The sequence below is a fragment of the Peromyscus californicus genome, unplaced genomic scaffold (genome assembly GCF_007827085.1).
Source record: "Peromyscus californicus insignis strain IS unplaced genomic scaffold, ASM782708v3 Scaffold_6__1_contigs__length_162567912, whole genome shotgun sequence".
Lineage (NCBI taxonomy): Eukaryota > Metazoa > Chordata > Mammalia > Rodentia > Cricetidae > Peromyscus > Peromyscus californicus.
In genome coordinates this window covers 40,801,238-40,815,668 of record NW_026294584.1, presented here as the reverse complement: position 1 = coordinate 40,815,668, position 14,431 = coordinate 40,801,238, and the positions used below count along the sequence as shown (strand labels likewise).

Sequence of the window (14,431 nt, the reverse complement as noted above, 5' to 3'; positions counted from 1 at the left end):
AAGGGTACTCACGATTGTTCCAAAAGGGACGTCCGGAGCAAGATGGGAGCTGGGGGCCGGCCTCTAAGTCTCAGGAAGAGGCTTGGGGCTCAGGCGGATGGGCATGGGGGCAGGGCGTGGAGACTGCAGGGTCTGCCAGGGGTCTTGGAGAAGGGGATCCTTCCCGGTGCGGCTAGCAGGGAACCTGCCCGGTGGCCAGAACCTGGGGCCGAGTTGGGCAGGTCTTCCCTGGAGTGGCTGGTGCCCAGGGATGGGGTCTGGGGCAAGGAAGGGTACTCACCAGTATTCCAAAAGGGACGTCCGGAGCAAGATGGGAGCTGGGGGCCGGCCTCTAAGTCTCAGGAAGAGGCTTGGGGCTCAGGCGGATGGGCATGGGGGCAGGGCGTGGAGACTGCAGGGTCTGCCAGGGGTCTTGGAGAAGGGGATCCTTCCCGGTGCGGCTAGCAGGGAACCTGCCCGGTGGCCAGAACCTGGGGCCGAGTTGGGCAGGTCTTCCCTGGAGTGGCTGGTGCCCAGGGATGGGGTCTGGGGCAAGGAAGGGTACTCACCAGTATTCCAAAAGGGACGTCCGGAGCGACCAATGATGTTATTAAACAACACAAAGAACCCCTCACTAACCTGCCCCACCAAATATAACAATTAATGAATAAACAAAGTTGTTTTCAGGTTGGTTTGGCTTCCATGAGATTGTGGGCAAATCAGAAAGTATGGAAATCAGGCAGGACTCATGCCATTTGAACAGATAAGAGAAGCATCAAGATTTCAATAATATTTTGATGTATAACCACTGAGAAACCTTTACAGGGAACTGAAACTTTGCCCATTTGGGACCAGCAAGACTGCAAGTCTCAATTACTCCCAATCTCACCCTTTGGTGATGTAAATAGACTCAGTAAAGGCAATGGGGGAGCGACACAGTTTGTAGGAGGTCTAAGCAGCTTTACATCTGTCTTGAATAATCAGTCTACAGGAAACAGTAAATTAGAAGGGGTTTTTGATTATAAGTGTAATTTTTATTCAGTGTCAGATTGAAGTCCATGGGCTTCCAAAGTGTTCCCCAAGATGTTTCTGAAGTTATTGCTGCCATTTCTAGCACCCCAAAGAGTTGACTGACAAGGATATACTTCCCTGCTGTGAGCATGCTCAGGATACAACTGAAATGCACTTAGTTGATTTGAATCGGAATTCTATCACTTCTGCCTGGTAAAACAGATGATCTCATGCTGATTGGTAGATGTGCCATCTAGTAGAACTTTGATTAATAAATAATTTGAAAATTGGCAACTTTCTACTGAAATAGTATTGTAGAAAAATCATTCAATGTTGGTATACATGGATGAAAGGATGAGTGACCCTTGAGGTTTTCTTTTTCCATTAATATTTATTGACCTTTTAGTATGTGTTAGGAACTCATATAACATCTATAAACACCACAGCAAATGCCTTTTTAGAGTCTGTTTGTTAGTAGAGGAAACAGAATATATACACACAAGTTGTGATAACAGCATGGAAGGAAATGTATAGGGTGATGAGGTAGTAACTGGAGTTGGAAAGACACAGAAAATGGGGGTGAATCCAAGAGGGGTTCTGTTTCAGGAAGAAACAACTGAGCAGAGGCTGAAGGATAAGGAAATCCAGAGAGGAAAAGGAAGACATGTGGAGTGCTATGATGAATGAGAAAAAGGGAATTTCCTGGTCCATGAGTTGAAAGAAGGGCTTTATGGTTGGATCAGGTGAGCAAGGGGGAAAGAGGAGCAGATGCCAGCTCAAAGGACCCTGTGGTAAGAAGTTTATGCTTTATTTTAAGATCAAAGGGAAAGGAAAATGATTGAGAGTGTGAACATGATTTTTATATTGCTTTTCTATTTTAAAAGAGCTCTTTGGTTGTTGATGTAGTATGGATTTGAAGAAGGAAAGAATGGAAACAGCAAACAGCCAGAGTTATAGGAGTCTAGGTAGGCATCACAGTGATTTGGTCTAGAGAATGCCTTTTATTCCATCTTTGCTTGGGTACTATCTGTGATAACCCATGGAGCTATAACCTTTTAATGCTTGAATTCCAGGGATAAAAGATGGGGAAGGCATGCCTGGTCCCTCCAGGGACATTTTCAGAGATTCTGTTCACCACCGCAAAGAAGGCTGGAATGTGTAGTTCAGTTTTGAGTGGTCAAGTGCCTAGAGAGTCTAGCAAAAGTAGAAAAGAGCCAGAGGTCTATTTTACACACACACACACACACACACACACACACACACACACACACACACACACATTCCTATTGTAGCCTTTAGAGGCTACAATTCAAATGTGGAATCCCTTTTTAGGGTGTATAAGTCTAAGATTTGCAGACTAGTTAGTTAAATGTAGATCAAGTAATTAGCTTTATTAACAGCCAGGCAAGCACCAAATAGCTCCCAAGACACATGGCTATCTCTTAAGAACTAGATTGCAGAGAAGCCAGCTTGGGCCTGAGGCCAAAATAGTACCTCCTACTCCAATGTCGCATCTCAACCTTGGGACCTACTCTTGCCCTCTGGGCAGATTTGAAGTCCTGTAAATGTCACCAGCAGTGTGGGCTTCTGTCCCCCTTTCACACATATGGCTACCAGAGTTTATATAGCAGGGAGGAGGGTGGGCTTCTGCACAAGGAAGAGAGGTCCTGTCCACATGCAGAAAGGAATCCTGGGATGAGGGAGTCTGTGAATAAAGAGCTTGTTATGCATTCTTGTCCAGCAAGTGTAGACCTCTGTCCTCAGGCTTAGTTTCCTGTCTGCTGGGGAGAGGACGAAGAAACAGATAATTAGATAGGAAACTTTTGTTCTGTAACTTCCCAAAAGCGTGGGATTGGTGGTGGGAATGGCAGTTAACAGAAAAGTGAAAGCTGAAGGCTTTTTTAAAGGGAGGGTCTTGTGATGAGTCTTGGGTTGTATAATTAATTGCCTCAAATATGCTTTATTTGGGTAATGGAAGAGGCCTTATTTTAAGCATACATTATAGTCTTATGAAACCTCAGCACAAAGAAAATGAGAAATGAAGGAAAGCAAGATGACAGGTGTTTTCAAATATGCAATTTGATACCTTTAGGAGTTGAAAGAGAGAAAAAAGGGAAAAGTTGGTTGAAGACAGCAGCAGAGAGTGTTGAAAGGGACAGTGGATGGAGGACCAAGAGGTTAGGGTAAGACAGAGGGTGGGGGTACAAATACATGTCATAGGGCTGCATCAGTCAAAATAGCCAGGCTTCTGGAGTCCTGGAGAAATGATGGGCGAGAGGCTAATAAAAAGGCTATTTATAAGGTGTGGGCAGGGATACAGGAACTACCATTGGATGACGGGGTTCTCAGGGATGGGTAATAGCAAGTAGACCTGCAAGGTCAGAGTTGAGGATGTCCATTAGAGCCTGAAAGAGCTACAGCTGAGGCTCAGGTAGAGACCACCTTGTTATTGGAGGAAGGAACTGGAGGAGTAGATCTTGACCTCTGTCTGGTCTTGCTCCCCTTTCTTACTCCTGTGTCTCCTTTGGACCAAATTCAGTTGGAAGCTAGGAACAGGAAACCCAGGTGACCTTAGAAACCCTTAGACACAGGAGACACAGAAGGGTGGGGAGCGTTGATGGGCAGATGGAGAAGATCCTTGCCATACTGTAGCAGAATGTGGCAGGAGGCAATGCCAAATTTCCTGTCATGGGTGGATTAGTCAGTTACCTCTAAATATTTATTGAATACTTGATTTATCAAGTATTGTAGATACCAAATAAATAAAGAGCTAACTTCTGGGAGCATCATAAACCAGCCACCAGTCAGGATTCTAATTTCAGATGAGAAGCGCTGAGGGAGTGAGGACAGCTGCTTGACAGAGCCAGAGGAGGATTCCTGTGGAGGGCATGACATTGGCGGTCTGTACATCAGCAGGCAGAGGAACACACTCTCCCTGCACTGTGGTGCACCTGTGGGCAAGGGTGCAGGTGTCGACCACCTGGGTTTTCTGTTTCTAACTCCAATTGAGTTTGGCCCAAAGGAGGCACAGCAGCAGGTCAGGGGAGCAAGACCAGATCGAAGTCTGGATCTGTCCTCCATCTCCTTCCGCTATGGATGGAATATAACAGGAGGGAGGGTGGATGAGCAGAGCTAACTGGTATCCCGAGCAGATGGGAGTGTAGATTTTATCCTTAAAATTGTCAAGTGGGGCTTGACACCATAAAGGACATTAGTTCTTTAGAAGGATAAGTGAGTGATGAGCAATGCTTTCCTTTATGCCTCCTTTTGTTGATACATTTTCTTTGGTTTTCCTCCTTCCCCCCTCCACTTCTCTCCCCCATCCAGCACCTTTATATTGTTGTTTCTGATAGATAAATCCCCGAGGGTTAAGGGGCTAGTTAGGATGGGTCTGACACAGCAAAAAGAAAAAGAAACAGCCTAGATCTTTAATAAAATTTCACTTCAGTTGCTAGTAGGGGTGTAATTTGAGGGTAGTGGTAATATTGGGGATGCTGGCATAGAAATTAAAATGCTTAATGAGCCAATGCTTAGTGGTTTATGGCAAATGAAGTAAAAATAGGATGTGACTTCATGACAGTTTGAAAAGTTGGCTTGAAATACTATCACTCTACCATGATGTTATTGTAGACTGCAACACAGAAGAATTGAACAAACGAAATTGCAAACACGTACATTCAAAGCGCATTACTTCTTCACACATCGATCTCCAAAAAGTAAACTCTTCAAGACATTGGGGAGAAAGCCCATTACTGGATTAATCAAACAACCATTTCCTAGCTGCACTTTTATTTTATATACCCTTTACACCTGTTTAATTAATCCTAAACATGATGCTGACTGCTAATTAAACAGCCCTGGAAGTGACTGACTGAAGGTAGTCATTTGAGATAATTAGCTTTGGTTTCAAACACTCAATTTTCACACTTTGTGCTCATTTTTAGAAAGGGGTGGCTCATTATTACAAGCAGGGTGGGGGTTGTGCAAGACATTTTACTGCTGGACTCTGAGAAGCTGAGGAAGTGGGAAGGCTATGTTTTCAAATAGGGCGAGAAGATGCTACAGTGCCGTAGAAGTCCTTACAGAATTTTCGTCCACTTACTCACCCACATATACTCACCCACCTACCCATACCTACACCCACACCAGCACAATATACCCTGGGTCAGACTGCTGAATCTTTTTTTTTCTTCTTTAACCTTTTATTGATTCTTTGTGGATTTCACATTAGGTATCTTGATCTCATTCATCTCCTCATCACTTCTCGTCCACTCTCTGCCCTTGAAACCACCCTCCAAGATAAAACAAAATAAAATTTAAAAGAAAAGAAAAAAAAGAAATGGAAGAAAAGAAAAATCTTGTCATGGAAGCTGTAGTGTGTCAAAATGAGTTTCACAGTAAATCCTTTAGTCCGTACATCTTTACTTGCAAGTGTTCATTGCAACAAATTATTGGTCTGGTTCAAGGCCTCTGGTTTCTTTTACACTGCTGATACTGGGTCCTCACTGGGACTCCTCTTGGATAGCCTTCTGTTGTCCTGTGTCATGGAGATCTTGCTGCTTTGGGTCTGCAGGACCATTCCCTTCATGTGCTCCAACAGGTCATAGATGGGGCAGATGTTGGATGGTTCAACTCATAGTCCTGGCTCTGGGTCTGGGTGGTTGCTGGGTTGGTCAGCCCATCAGCTTTCCCTCCTCCTCACCAACAGGATGAGCTCTGGAGCAGCTGGCTCCCCCAGCTAGCAGCTAGCTCACCCTAGTCCGTAAGCAGCAAGAAGTGGAGCTGGTTCTCCTGATCTCATGCCCTCAGAGCCCACTCACCCACATCTACACCACCAGGGCCAGCTCTACTGCGTTGCCCAGGCAAGGTTCAGGGGCCACTCTTCTGAGTGTTGCAGTTGGTGAGAGGCAGTGCCAGCTCCCTCACTCCTGTGATCTCAGGGCCAGCTTTCCCACCTGCCACAGGTGGCGTGGGGTAGAAGATGGGCATTCTCTCCCTTGCTCATGCCACCATCTGGAAGACGAGGAGCAGGTCCAGATATCCTGCTCATATTCTCTGGGTGGCTCACCCATGAGACATCAACAAGGTCAGCTCTACAGTGCTGCTCAGGTGAGGTGCAGGGCCTGTGCTCAGTCTTAACGGTGCTCATGTTTTCTTCTCCCTGCCCAGGTTGCAGAACCCTGGGCAGGAGGAGGTATGGGTCTTCTTCCCTGCTTCAGTCTTAATCTGCTGAATATTTTTTAAAAATTAGAATATAGAAATGCATATGGGGTTGATTTTTGAGAATTTTTTTTATCTAGTACAGGACATGGGAAGAGCTCACTGAGCGGCCAGCATCTCTTCTTCAGGTTTTCTAGAAGCAAGAAAAGAAGTTGAAGAAGGCCAAGACTGCCATGCTTTGAGATTTGAAGAAGTGTCTTGCTGAGTAGTCACATACTACAAAGGCACAGAGTCTAATCGAGACATCTGCCTGTCAAGACAGGGCTGGTATGTCTAGACGAGAGAGCAAAGGGCAGCAGGAGGAGGCTCAGACAGTTGTATGGCCACACAGTGTCAAGTAAGTTAACATGATCCCCACCAGGAGAAGAGAACCAGGGAGACTTTAGTAAAGGGGCTGACCCGAGCAGTCACTGCCACTGCTGAAATAGGTGGAAAGTTGGAGCCAGGTTGCGCAGGGCACAACTGGTCTTTCAGAACTTGGACAGCTCCCGGCACTTGCTTTGCTTCTGAGTCTGTGAGTAAAGCCTTTATTTGTGTCTTAGTGTTGCTTCACTGGGCACCGATATGGTGTGGGGTTCTAATCCAGATGTTGAGTGACCTTAAAAATGTCAGAAATGGCTAGGAAATCAACTGGTTAGAGACTGAGGAATGACCATCAGGCCCTGGGATGTGCAACCTCCTGTGGCAAGTCAGAATAACTCTTCTGACATCCCCTTTGAGCCCAAGACTTCACTAAATTCTCACTTCAGTTGCCAGCAGGGATTTCATTTGAGGGTATGGAAGTACTGGGGGTGCTGGCATAGACATTTTGTCAACTGCAGGATCTTACGGTGAATGAAGTTGTTCTATGTATGAGTTAAGCTGTATTTTCAAGAAACCACCTGAATTAGGGTCTCTTGGAGTCATTTTTACCTCTCAATTTATGCCCACATCCTAGGATGATGACTTAAAAGTGATGATGAGATGTCTGGGTACATAGTGTACTCTCAGACCACTGAGGAATGACACAGGATTCTCATTTTTTTTTTTTTTTTTTTTTGGTTTTTCGAGACAGGGTTTCTCTGTGTAGCTTTGCGCCTTTCCTGGAACTCACTTGGTAGCCCAGGCTGGCCTCGAACTCACAGAGATCCGCCTGGCTCTGCCTCCTGAGTGCTGGGATTAAAGGCATGCGCCACCACCGCCCGGCAGGATTCTCAATTTTAAAAACTCTGTGGAAATTTATCCTGTTGGTGCCAGAAAACATTCTGTTTTCTTAAGGAATTTATGATCCAGATACTTTTTCTAGGTGATGATTTTTAATGAGTTGGAAATACATTTTTTAGAAGATACACAGTTCACTAGTTGCAAATATTATTGTGCTATTCAATGACTATACCAATAATCAGTGAGGGGAATAGAAAAAATATGTATTTAAAATAATTTACAGCTGGGTATGGTGACACAAGCCTTTAATCGAAGCACTTGGGAGGCCGAGGCAGGCAGATCTCTATGGGTCAAGGCTAGCCTGAGCTACATAAGTGAATCTAGAATAGCCAGGGTTACATAGTTGAGAGCCTGTATCAAAAAATAAAAAATTTTTTTTTGAAGGTTCTACATTTTATTACTGGACAAACTACTCCCCCAACTTAAAACACGACCAAGTCTTCAGGTTAAAATGTTGAACTCCACGTGGTAGGATTGCTTGATGACCCACAATTCAGTATAAACTGTCTTGCCATTGTGTGAATCCTTACAGACCCAGCTTTGTTCTCCTCCAGTGTCTTCTCTTGGAGTTGTATCTTATTTTGTTACCAGTTTTCATCTGAATCCACTGAGGAATGGGACGATTTTGCTTTTGTTTCTTGGCCAGGAATCGCTTGATTCTGAAAGTCTTGTGAGAAGACATGGTGAGAAGCCAAGTCAGGAGCCCACCGCACGATGGAGGAGGAAAGGAGAGGAGCCAAAAAATAAATTTTGATAATTTAATTTATCAAAATTATAATTTCAAAATTTAAGTAGTATCAAGTGTCAAAAATATAAACAAAACAAAAAACAAAAAGCAAAAGAACAACAGCACCCCCCCCAAAAAAAAACCCTCACAGTAAATTCCCACATACCCTTTATGTGTTAAAGCCAAAGAGAATTTCTGAGGTGACCTTCTCTGATGTATGTTTGTACTATAGCTTCATTTCTCTTTCATTTCCACACTAGAACAATCATGTGCAGAATAAAAAAGCAGCAACAAAAAGCTTGAAATGTTTTCCTTTGGCCTTCGACACAAAGGAACTTGAGGCAAAGCTAAATTGTTTCTCAGTGTCTATGCGTCTGTGCTTCAAAAGAAGTGAAGCCTGTGGACTAGTAGGGAATTATTTCTAATTAAATTGGCGGTCCTAAAACCGTATTTTGCCTTCAGGTGGACACATCTAGGTTTCTACTACAGCTTTGACCATTTAGTCTTTTATGATACTCTATCAATGTACCAGACACACCATGGATTGAAATGACCTCTCATTTGTTTTGCAGATACCTCAAATTAGCTATGCATCCACAGCCCCAGAGCTGAGTGACAACACCAGGTATGACTTCTTTTCTCGTGTGGTCCCGCCTGACTCCTACCAAGCTCAAGCCATGGTGGACATCGTGACAGCCCTGGGATGGAATTACGTGTCGACATTGGCTTCCGAGGGAAACTATGGAGAGAGCGGTGTTGAGGCCTTCACCCAGATCTCAAGGGAGATGGGTGAGCATGTATTTACCAGTTGATTGAATGTATTTGGAGGTGACAGGCTGTACTTGGACACATCCAAGTGCTGTCTATTGTCTATGAGATACTAGGGGGTCTCACAAATGTGTGATCCAGGCTGTCCTCTGTATGGGGAAGCAAGATTGTAGATGGGTTTATTGTTCTTATTTCTAGCAAGCTTCTAATTTGAGCAGCAGAGATCCCAACTTCAGTGAACATATTGTGAGTTGTCTGTTTTGATGAGGGAGTTTGCAGGCACCTTAGAGGCACAGTGAATTTGAATAAATGACATACTGTTTGATTGTTCTAGATATAAGTTTACATTAGCAAGTCGTCAAATTAAAAAAAAAGTCAGTGGAATTTAACATGGAGCACTAGAGGGATCAGTGCTTATAATCATCTTAAAGCAATATTAGCTCAGTCCCCAGAGGTAGTCCTAAGTCATACTCTTATTGCCATATTTGACTTTTTCCGTTTTTCATTTGTATAGAAAAGTCTAGAGCTTACAGTGCGATGAAGGGAAAACTGTGAAAACTTAGGGGAAAGTGCTAGCAAGCTTGGTCCTAGACTGTCTTCAAAGAGCTTTTCAAGCCTCTGTAGCTATCTCACCAACTTGTATGTTACCGGTGAGGCTGGAAATCCATCCTACTTCTCAGGGAAGGCCACACCAGAGTGACACCAGGAAGCAGCACACAGAATAAGTCCTACCGATAGTCATTGATAGAACTTAGCAGGTGGAAGGAGACATTCCATTGGCACTTCAGTTTCATTTTACTAAAGAGAATTTGATTTTTGTGTATTGGTAGTCATGATGTTGCAGAAGTACTAAAATGCCTCGACTATCATGGAGCCATTTTCAACTTACAGAAGGAAATTACGTTGATCAGTGAATGGTTGGAAGTTTCCGTTCAGAAGAAGATCACGGAAATGATTGAGATTTTACTGTAATTACCTGGAACAATTTTCACCCGAGAGTCGTAGATGCCTGAAACCTTTCTTCTGGATGTAATAGGACAGGAAATTTATTACGCTCAGGACGTTTTATATTTAACATGTGTTCTATGGCTGTATTGTGGCAGAAACTGTAGAGAGAGACGAGTCTAGTGAGCAGATGGGGTTAATGGATTTAATTGGACAAGCGTTCACGCCAACTGTGTCTGTGATGCTGTAATCTTGGCTTTTGGGAATTTTAAGTTATATCATTATAGCTGTATAGGTGATTCAGAAGCTTCCATTAAACTTTAAATTATATTATTTTCTTGGAAAAAAGTCCCGTGTTTATCCTTAAAGGAAATGCCCATTCAGATGAAAACAATAGCTTCTGGAAGCAGGGTTAATACATTATTCAAGCAGCTGATGTCGGTTCTTACCAGAGTGATAATTCAACATGTGGAGGAAAATAATAGAGTATGTATTGAAATAAGTTTTCTGCAGTGACTCTGGGCATTCTTCAATGCTGGGGCACATTTTGTGTGCATGGAACAGATTACTATGAAAAATTCCATAAGGACATAATTTGCCTATTGTAGAATCTGATGTAATGTATTGTTCTAAAAGTTAAGTGAGAGTATGATTTTATTTTATTTTATTGACTAAAATAAGAAATACTTGATTTTCTTTTTAGGATATATTACTATAACACTGTCACATAAGAAGACTCAGGTGGTTCCATTCATTATTGCTGTTTCCTCTTAGTCATTAGTATGGGAGAAAATAATTTTAGCACCCCATGTATGCTCCTGATTAGAGCAACACATTTTTTTCCTGTGTTGATCCTTTCAGTATTCTGTGACTTGATTGGTTGTCCATTCTATTTCAGTTCTCACTTATCTGGGGAATGGAGGAGGGATGGATTGTCACTTAATATGCAGAATGCTGAAAAGGCCAAATTAGTATCACGCCAGAGTATGCCATGGAATATATTAAATATCAGAATCATCCCTCATTTTAATGACAAAGATTTTATCTAGAACAAAAATAGCTGAAAATTCAACCTTTCACATGACAATGATATTAATGGGAATGGTGAATAGTAGCAACTTAACCCATTCTGGAATTATCTGATGACTCTAATGAAAATTCATTAGCTTGTAACATTTGCCACTCTTACTGAATCACTGATAGAATTTCTGTCACCATATTACTAGTATCAATTTAGAAATTTCAGTGTCTTGACTGAGAGAGAGAGAGAGAGAGAGAGAGAGAGAGAGAGAGAGAGAGAGAGAGAGAAAGAGAGAGATTCAGTTCTTGGAATATCTGCCCATTAATACAATTATGTATTCAGTCAACTCAATGTTTGTATTCACTCAATTTTTAAAAAAAATCCCATGTTCTGTTCTGAGCTTCTCTCTTCAGCAACACTGATTGCTAAGAAATTTCAGTGTAAGTTGAGGCATCCTACATTTTAGTTCTGATTAATTCAGGTAGATCATAATGGGATTATAGCAAAATGAAAATCCATTTAGTGATACATTGCACGTCCGGTTTAATTAGAGTGTTTTGCATTTTAACAGAATCTGAGTTTCTGGAAGTAGTCTTGGTGAATTTGGGAGAACTAAGATTATATGTAAATGGTAGTTATGAACAGGCGCTGATGATGGCTAATCTCTGGGCAGTATCCCTGTGAAGGAGATAGAGGAGGTATTTGATAAAGTAAATATTTGATATTTTATCTGTCTTAGTGTCAGTCTGGTCGTATCTTGGCTATCTCTTTTACAGGAGAAACTCAAAAAATAACAAATGAAACTCTAAAGCAATATAAGTTCACAAAGCACAGTTTGACTAGAGTGTAGTATATGATGAGGTATGAGAAACAGAACTGTAAACCAGACAGTGATACATACCTTAGTACTGTAAGTCTTAAGATTTTTTTTTTTATCCTTGGTGTTCTAAATAATGTCCAAAATTTTTGAGGGCTGAGGAAATCTATCAGGATGAGTAAATAAGTGAGGGATGGGAGATTAAATAAGGGCTCAATGCAGTATCAGTCTTGGTTGAAAAGGAAGCTGAGACAGTAGAAATAAAAAAAGTAGACAGACACGAGAGACATTTCTGAGAAAAAAGTTATAGTTGACCACAAAATTCTGTAGCTGCGTGGTTCAGAGAAGGCAAGTACAGTCACAGAACCATAGTGGTAAGACTGACATGGAGTGGGGAGCATGAGTTCAGTCAGGAACACACTGCTTCAGACACTAGTGGAGACCTTTTGTGGGGAAGGACAGCAGGAACACTGGACTAGCTAATCAGGAGCCAACATGCCAACCCTGAAGGCCAGTCTCACAAAATCATAGCTGAGGAGGGACTGTGGGTGCTGAGGCAGAACATGGAGGAAGTGAGAAACAAAGGAAGCTGAGGATAGACTCCTGGGCAGAGGTTTCATGGGAACGATGGCTCCATATACTATCAGGAAGCAAAGATTGGGGCAGTCCTCTCTCTTCTTGGTGTGTTGGTGGCCATGGAGGGTTTAGTCCCTTTTGAAGAAAGTTTTCATTACAGCAAACTTTCAGATAGTTTCTTTGAGTATTGTTTTTAATTCAAGGATTATGAATAGGTTTTCAAAAGAGAAGAGGAACTTTAACTAGTGAGCATAACGGAAAGTGTGTTGTGCAGTTACAGAGACCCATGATGTATGATCTACAGAGATGAATTATCTTCTCAGAAGTACCAGGACAAAGAACAGTCTGAGTGATTTAAGATGATGCTCACTGCTTCTCATCTCTGATATCCAGAAACCTGAAACCTAGGTGGCTTCAGGGCTGTGCTATTTCTGGTATCTCAGAGGAGAATCTCACTTCCCTTGGATCTTCTGAACTGTGCCAGCATTCCTCTGTCTTCCTTAGCTTGAAGACACATCACCTCAGTGTCTGCCTCTAAAATCACATAGCCACTTTCTATCTTGTTGTAGGCATCTTTATCTTCTTTTGTCAAAGAGATGCAGCCATATTGGATAGGACCACCTTACTCTAATGAGCTCATCATGACTATTATGTTTTTATTGTATCTATTTCCAAGTGGTCTCATTTTGAGTTACCGAGGTGAGGATTTTAGCATATCTTTGTAGGCATGATTCAGTGCACCACAGGGTATAATTGTGACTGTCTCAGAGAGATGGCATCCAGAGACAAGAGTGGGAGCCAGGCCAGAAGAACAGATTAGCAAGAAACATATAAAGGGTACTGGCTAGACAGAATTTAGTTAATAGAGATGCCTGTAATACAGCTCATTCAGATGTTTCTTTGGCATTTTATGCAGTCCTACTCTTCTGGTCTTGATTACTTGGTTACAAGGATAGGGATAGGATGGCTTACTGTATAATCTAAGATTACAGACTAAAGCAGGTGTGTGTGGGATCCCAGTGTCTAGCTATCCCTGGCTTGGGTTGCCAAGAGCTTCCAGAAGGATTGTCAGGGACACTGTAAATATGACTGTACACTGGCTGTTTCACTACTTTGCTTTGTTCAGTTTCAAAAACGTCTTTTAAAAAACATATATAACACCTAGAAAATTATCAACTCTCAGAGTGTGACTTCTAGCCTAATTTATTTTTATTTCCCCCTTTGGTCTGTTTTGGCTTGAGGAAAGGGAATGGCTCAGTTGCTCCTGGGTTAAGACTTATTCATCATCCATGTTACATACCCTCAATTTCTGGAATCACACTCCTCTATTTGTCTTGTTTTAATTATTCAATACAAGGTTTCACTGATACTGTAATAAAGGGGTTGATGATATTTGCTCATGCTTTTCCATCACAAACTGTGGGGCTTGTAGCTTCTGACTCAATAAATGACTTCCTTGGGTCTTTAGACTGTTTCTTTCACTTTTTTGTCTTACCTTATTATACCATTTTTAAAGGAAGACAGGATAATAAATGTTAATGCTACTACTATCATTATAAAGGGCAAGGACACTAAGGCTTTATCTTTGGAGATAAAAGGATTCTGTGAAAGCATGATATCTTTTCATTGTGGATTTTCACAGTGAGGCGACACGAACACCTCCTTTAATCAGTCATCATGTTTATGAATGACTTATCGAAGATGACAAGGCTTCAAGTCGTCACTGCGTATATTACAAGCGGCGGGATAGACCCAAATCTGTCAAACCTTCTACTGTATGTGACTTTTCTTCTAATTTGCCAGTGTTGGACATTCCTGACTATTGCCTGACATGTGTTCAGAATCTTAAAATCTCAGTGTTAGAAAGGACTGTGAAGAGAGTTGGCAATTTCTGTCTGAATAATGGAATGCACCATTTAATTAATTAATTTTGGTATGCAAAATGACTGTTACTTACCCCCTAAATTTGAGTGTGATTTATTTTTTGATGAGGATCAAGCATTAATGGAAAATTTTATTCCTAATATAGAATTGACAAGTGCCCACTGATCATATTTCTTAGCTTAGTATATTGTTTTAGAAGAAAGCATTTCCTCCCTTAGGTTATAAACAGGAGCCAAATTTCTATGAACAAAAAACGTATTCAGTTTTAAGACTAAAAGTA

At 42.0% G+C, this 14,431-nt stretch overlaps 2 protein-coding genes across 2 annotated transcripts in view; one reads left to right on the top strand and one right to left on the bottom strand.

Annotated features, from left to right (window-relative positions):
- Grm8 (glutamate metabotropic receptor 8) overlaps positions 1-14,431 on the top strand; it is a 797,537-nt gene that overhangs the window by 152,632 nt on the left and 630,474 nt on the right. Inside the window, exon 3 of the mRNA XM_052720824.1 lies at positions 8,713-8,929. Within this exon, the coding sequence (XP_052576784.1) occupies positions 8,713-8,929 (217 nt within the window). The remainder of the gene's footprint in view (positions 1-8,712; positions 8,930-14,431) is intronic.
- Positions 7,791-8,139, bottom strand: LOC128099129 (60S ribosomal protein L39-like). The gene has a single exon (XM_052720823.1). The coding sequence runs from the start codon at positions 8,093-8,095 to the stop codon at positions 7,940-7,942; it is 156 nt and encodes a 51-aa protein (XP_052576783.1). The 5' UTR covers positions 8,096-8,139; the 3' UTR covers positions 7,791-7,939.

Bases quoted from the DNA above. Each gene is read 5' to 3' on its own strand.
- LOC128099129 (XM_052720823.1), bottom strand. From the start codon at position 8,095: ATGTCTTCTCACAAGACTTTCAGAATCAAGCGATTCCTGGCCAAGAAA.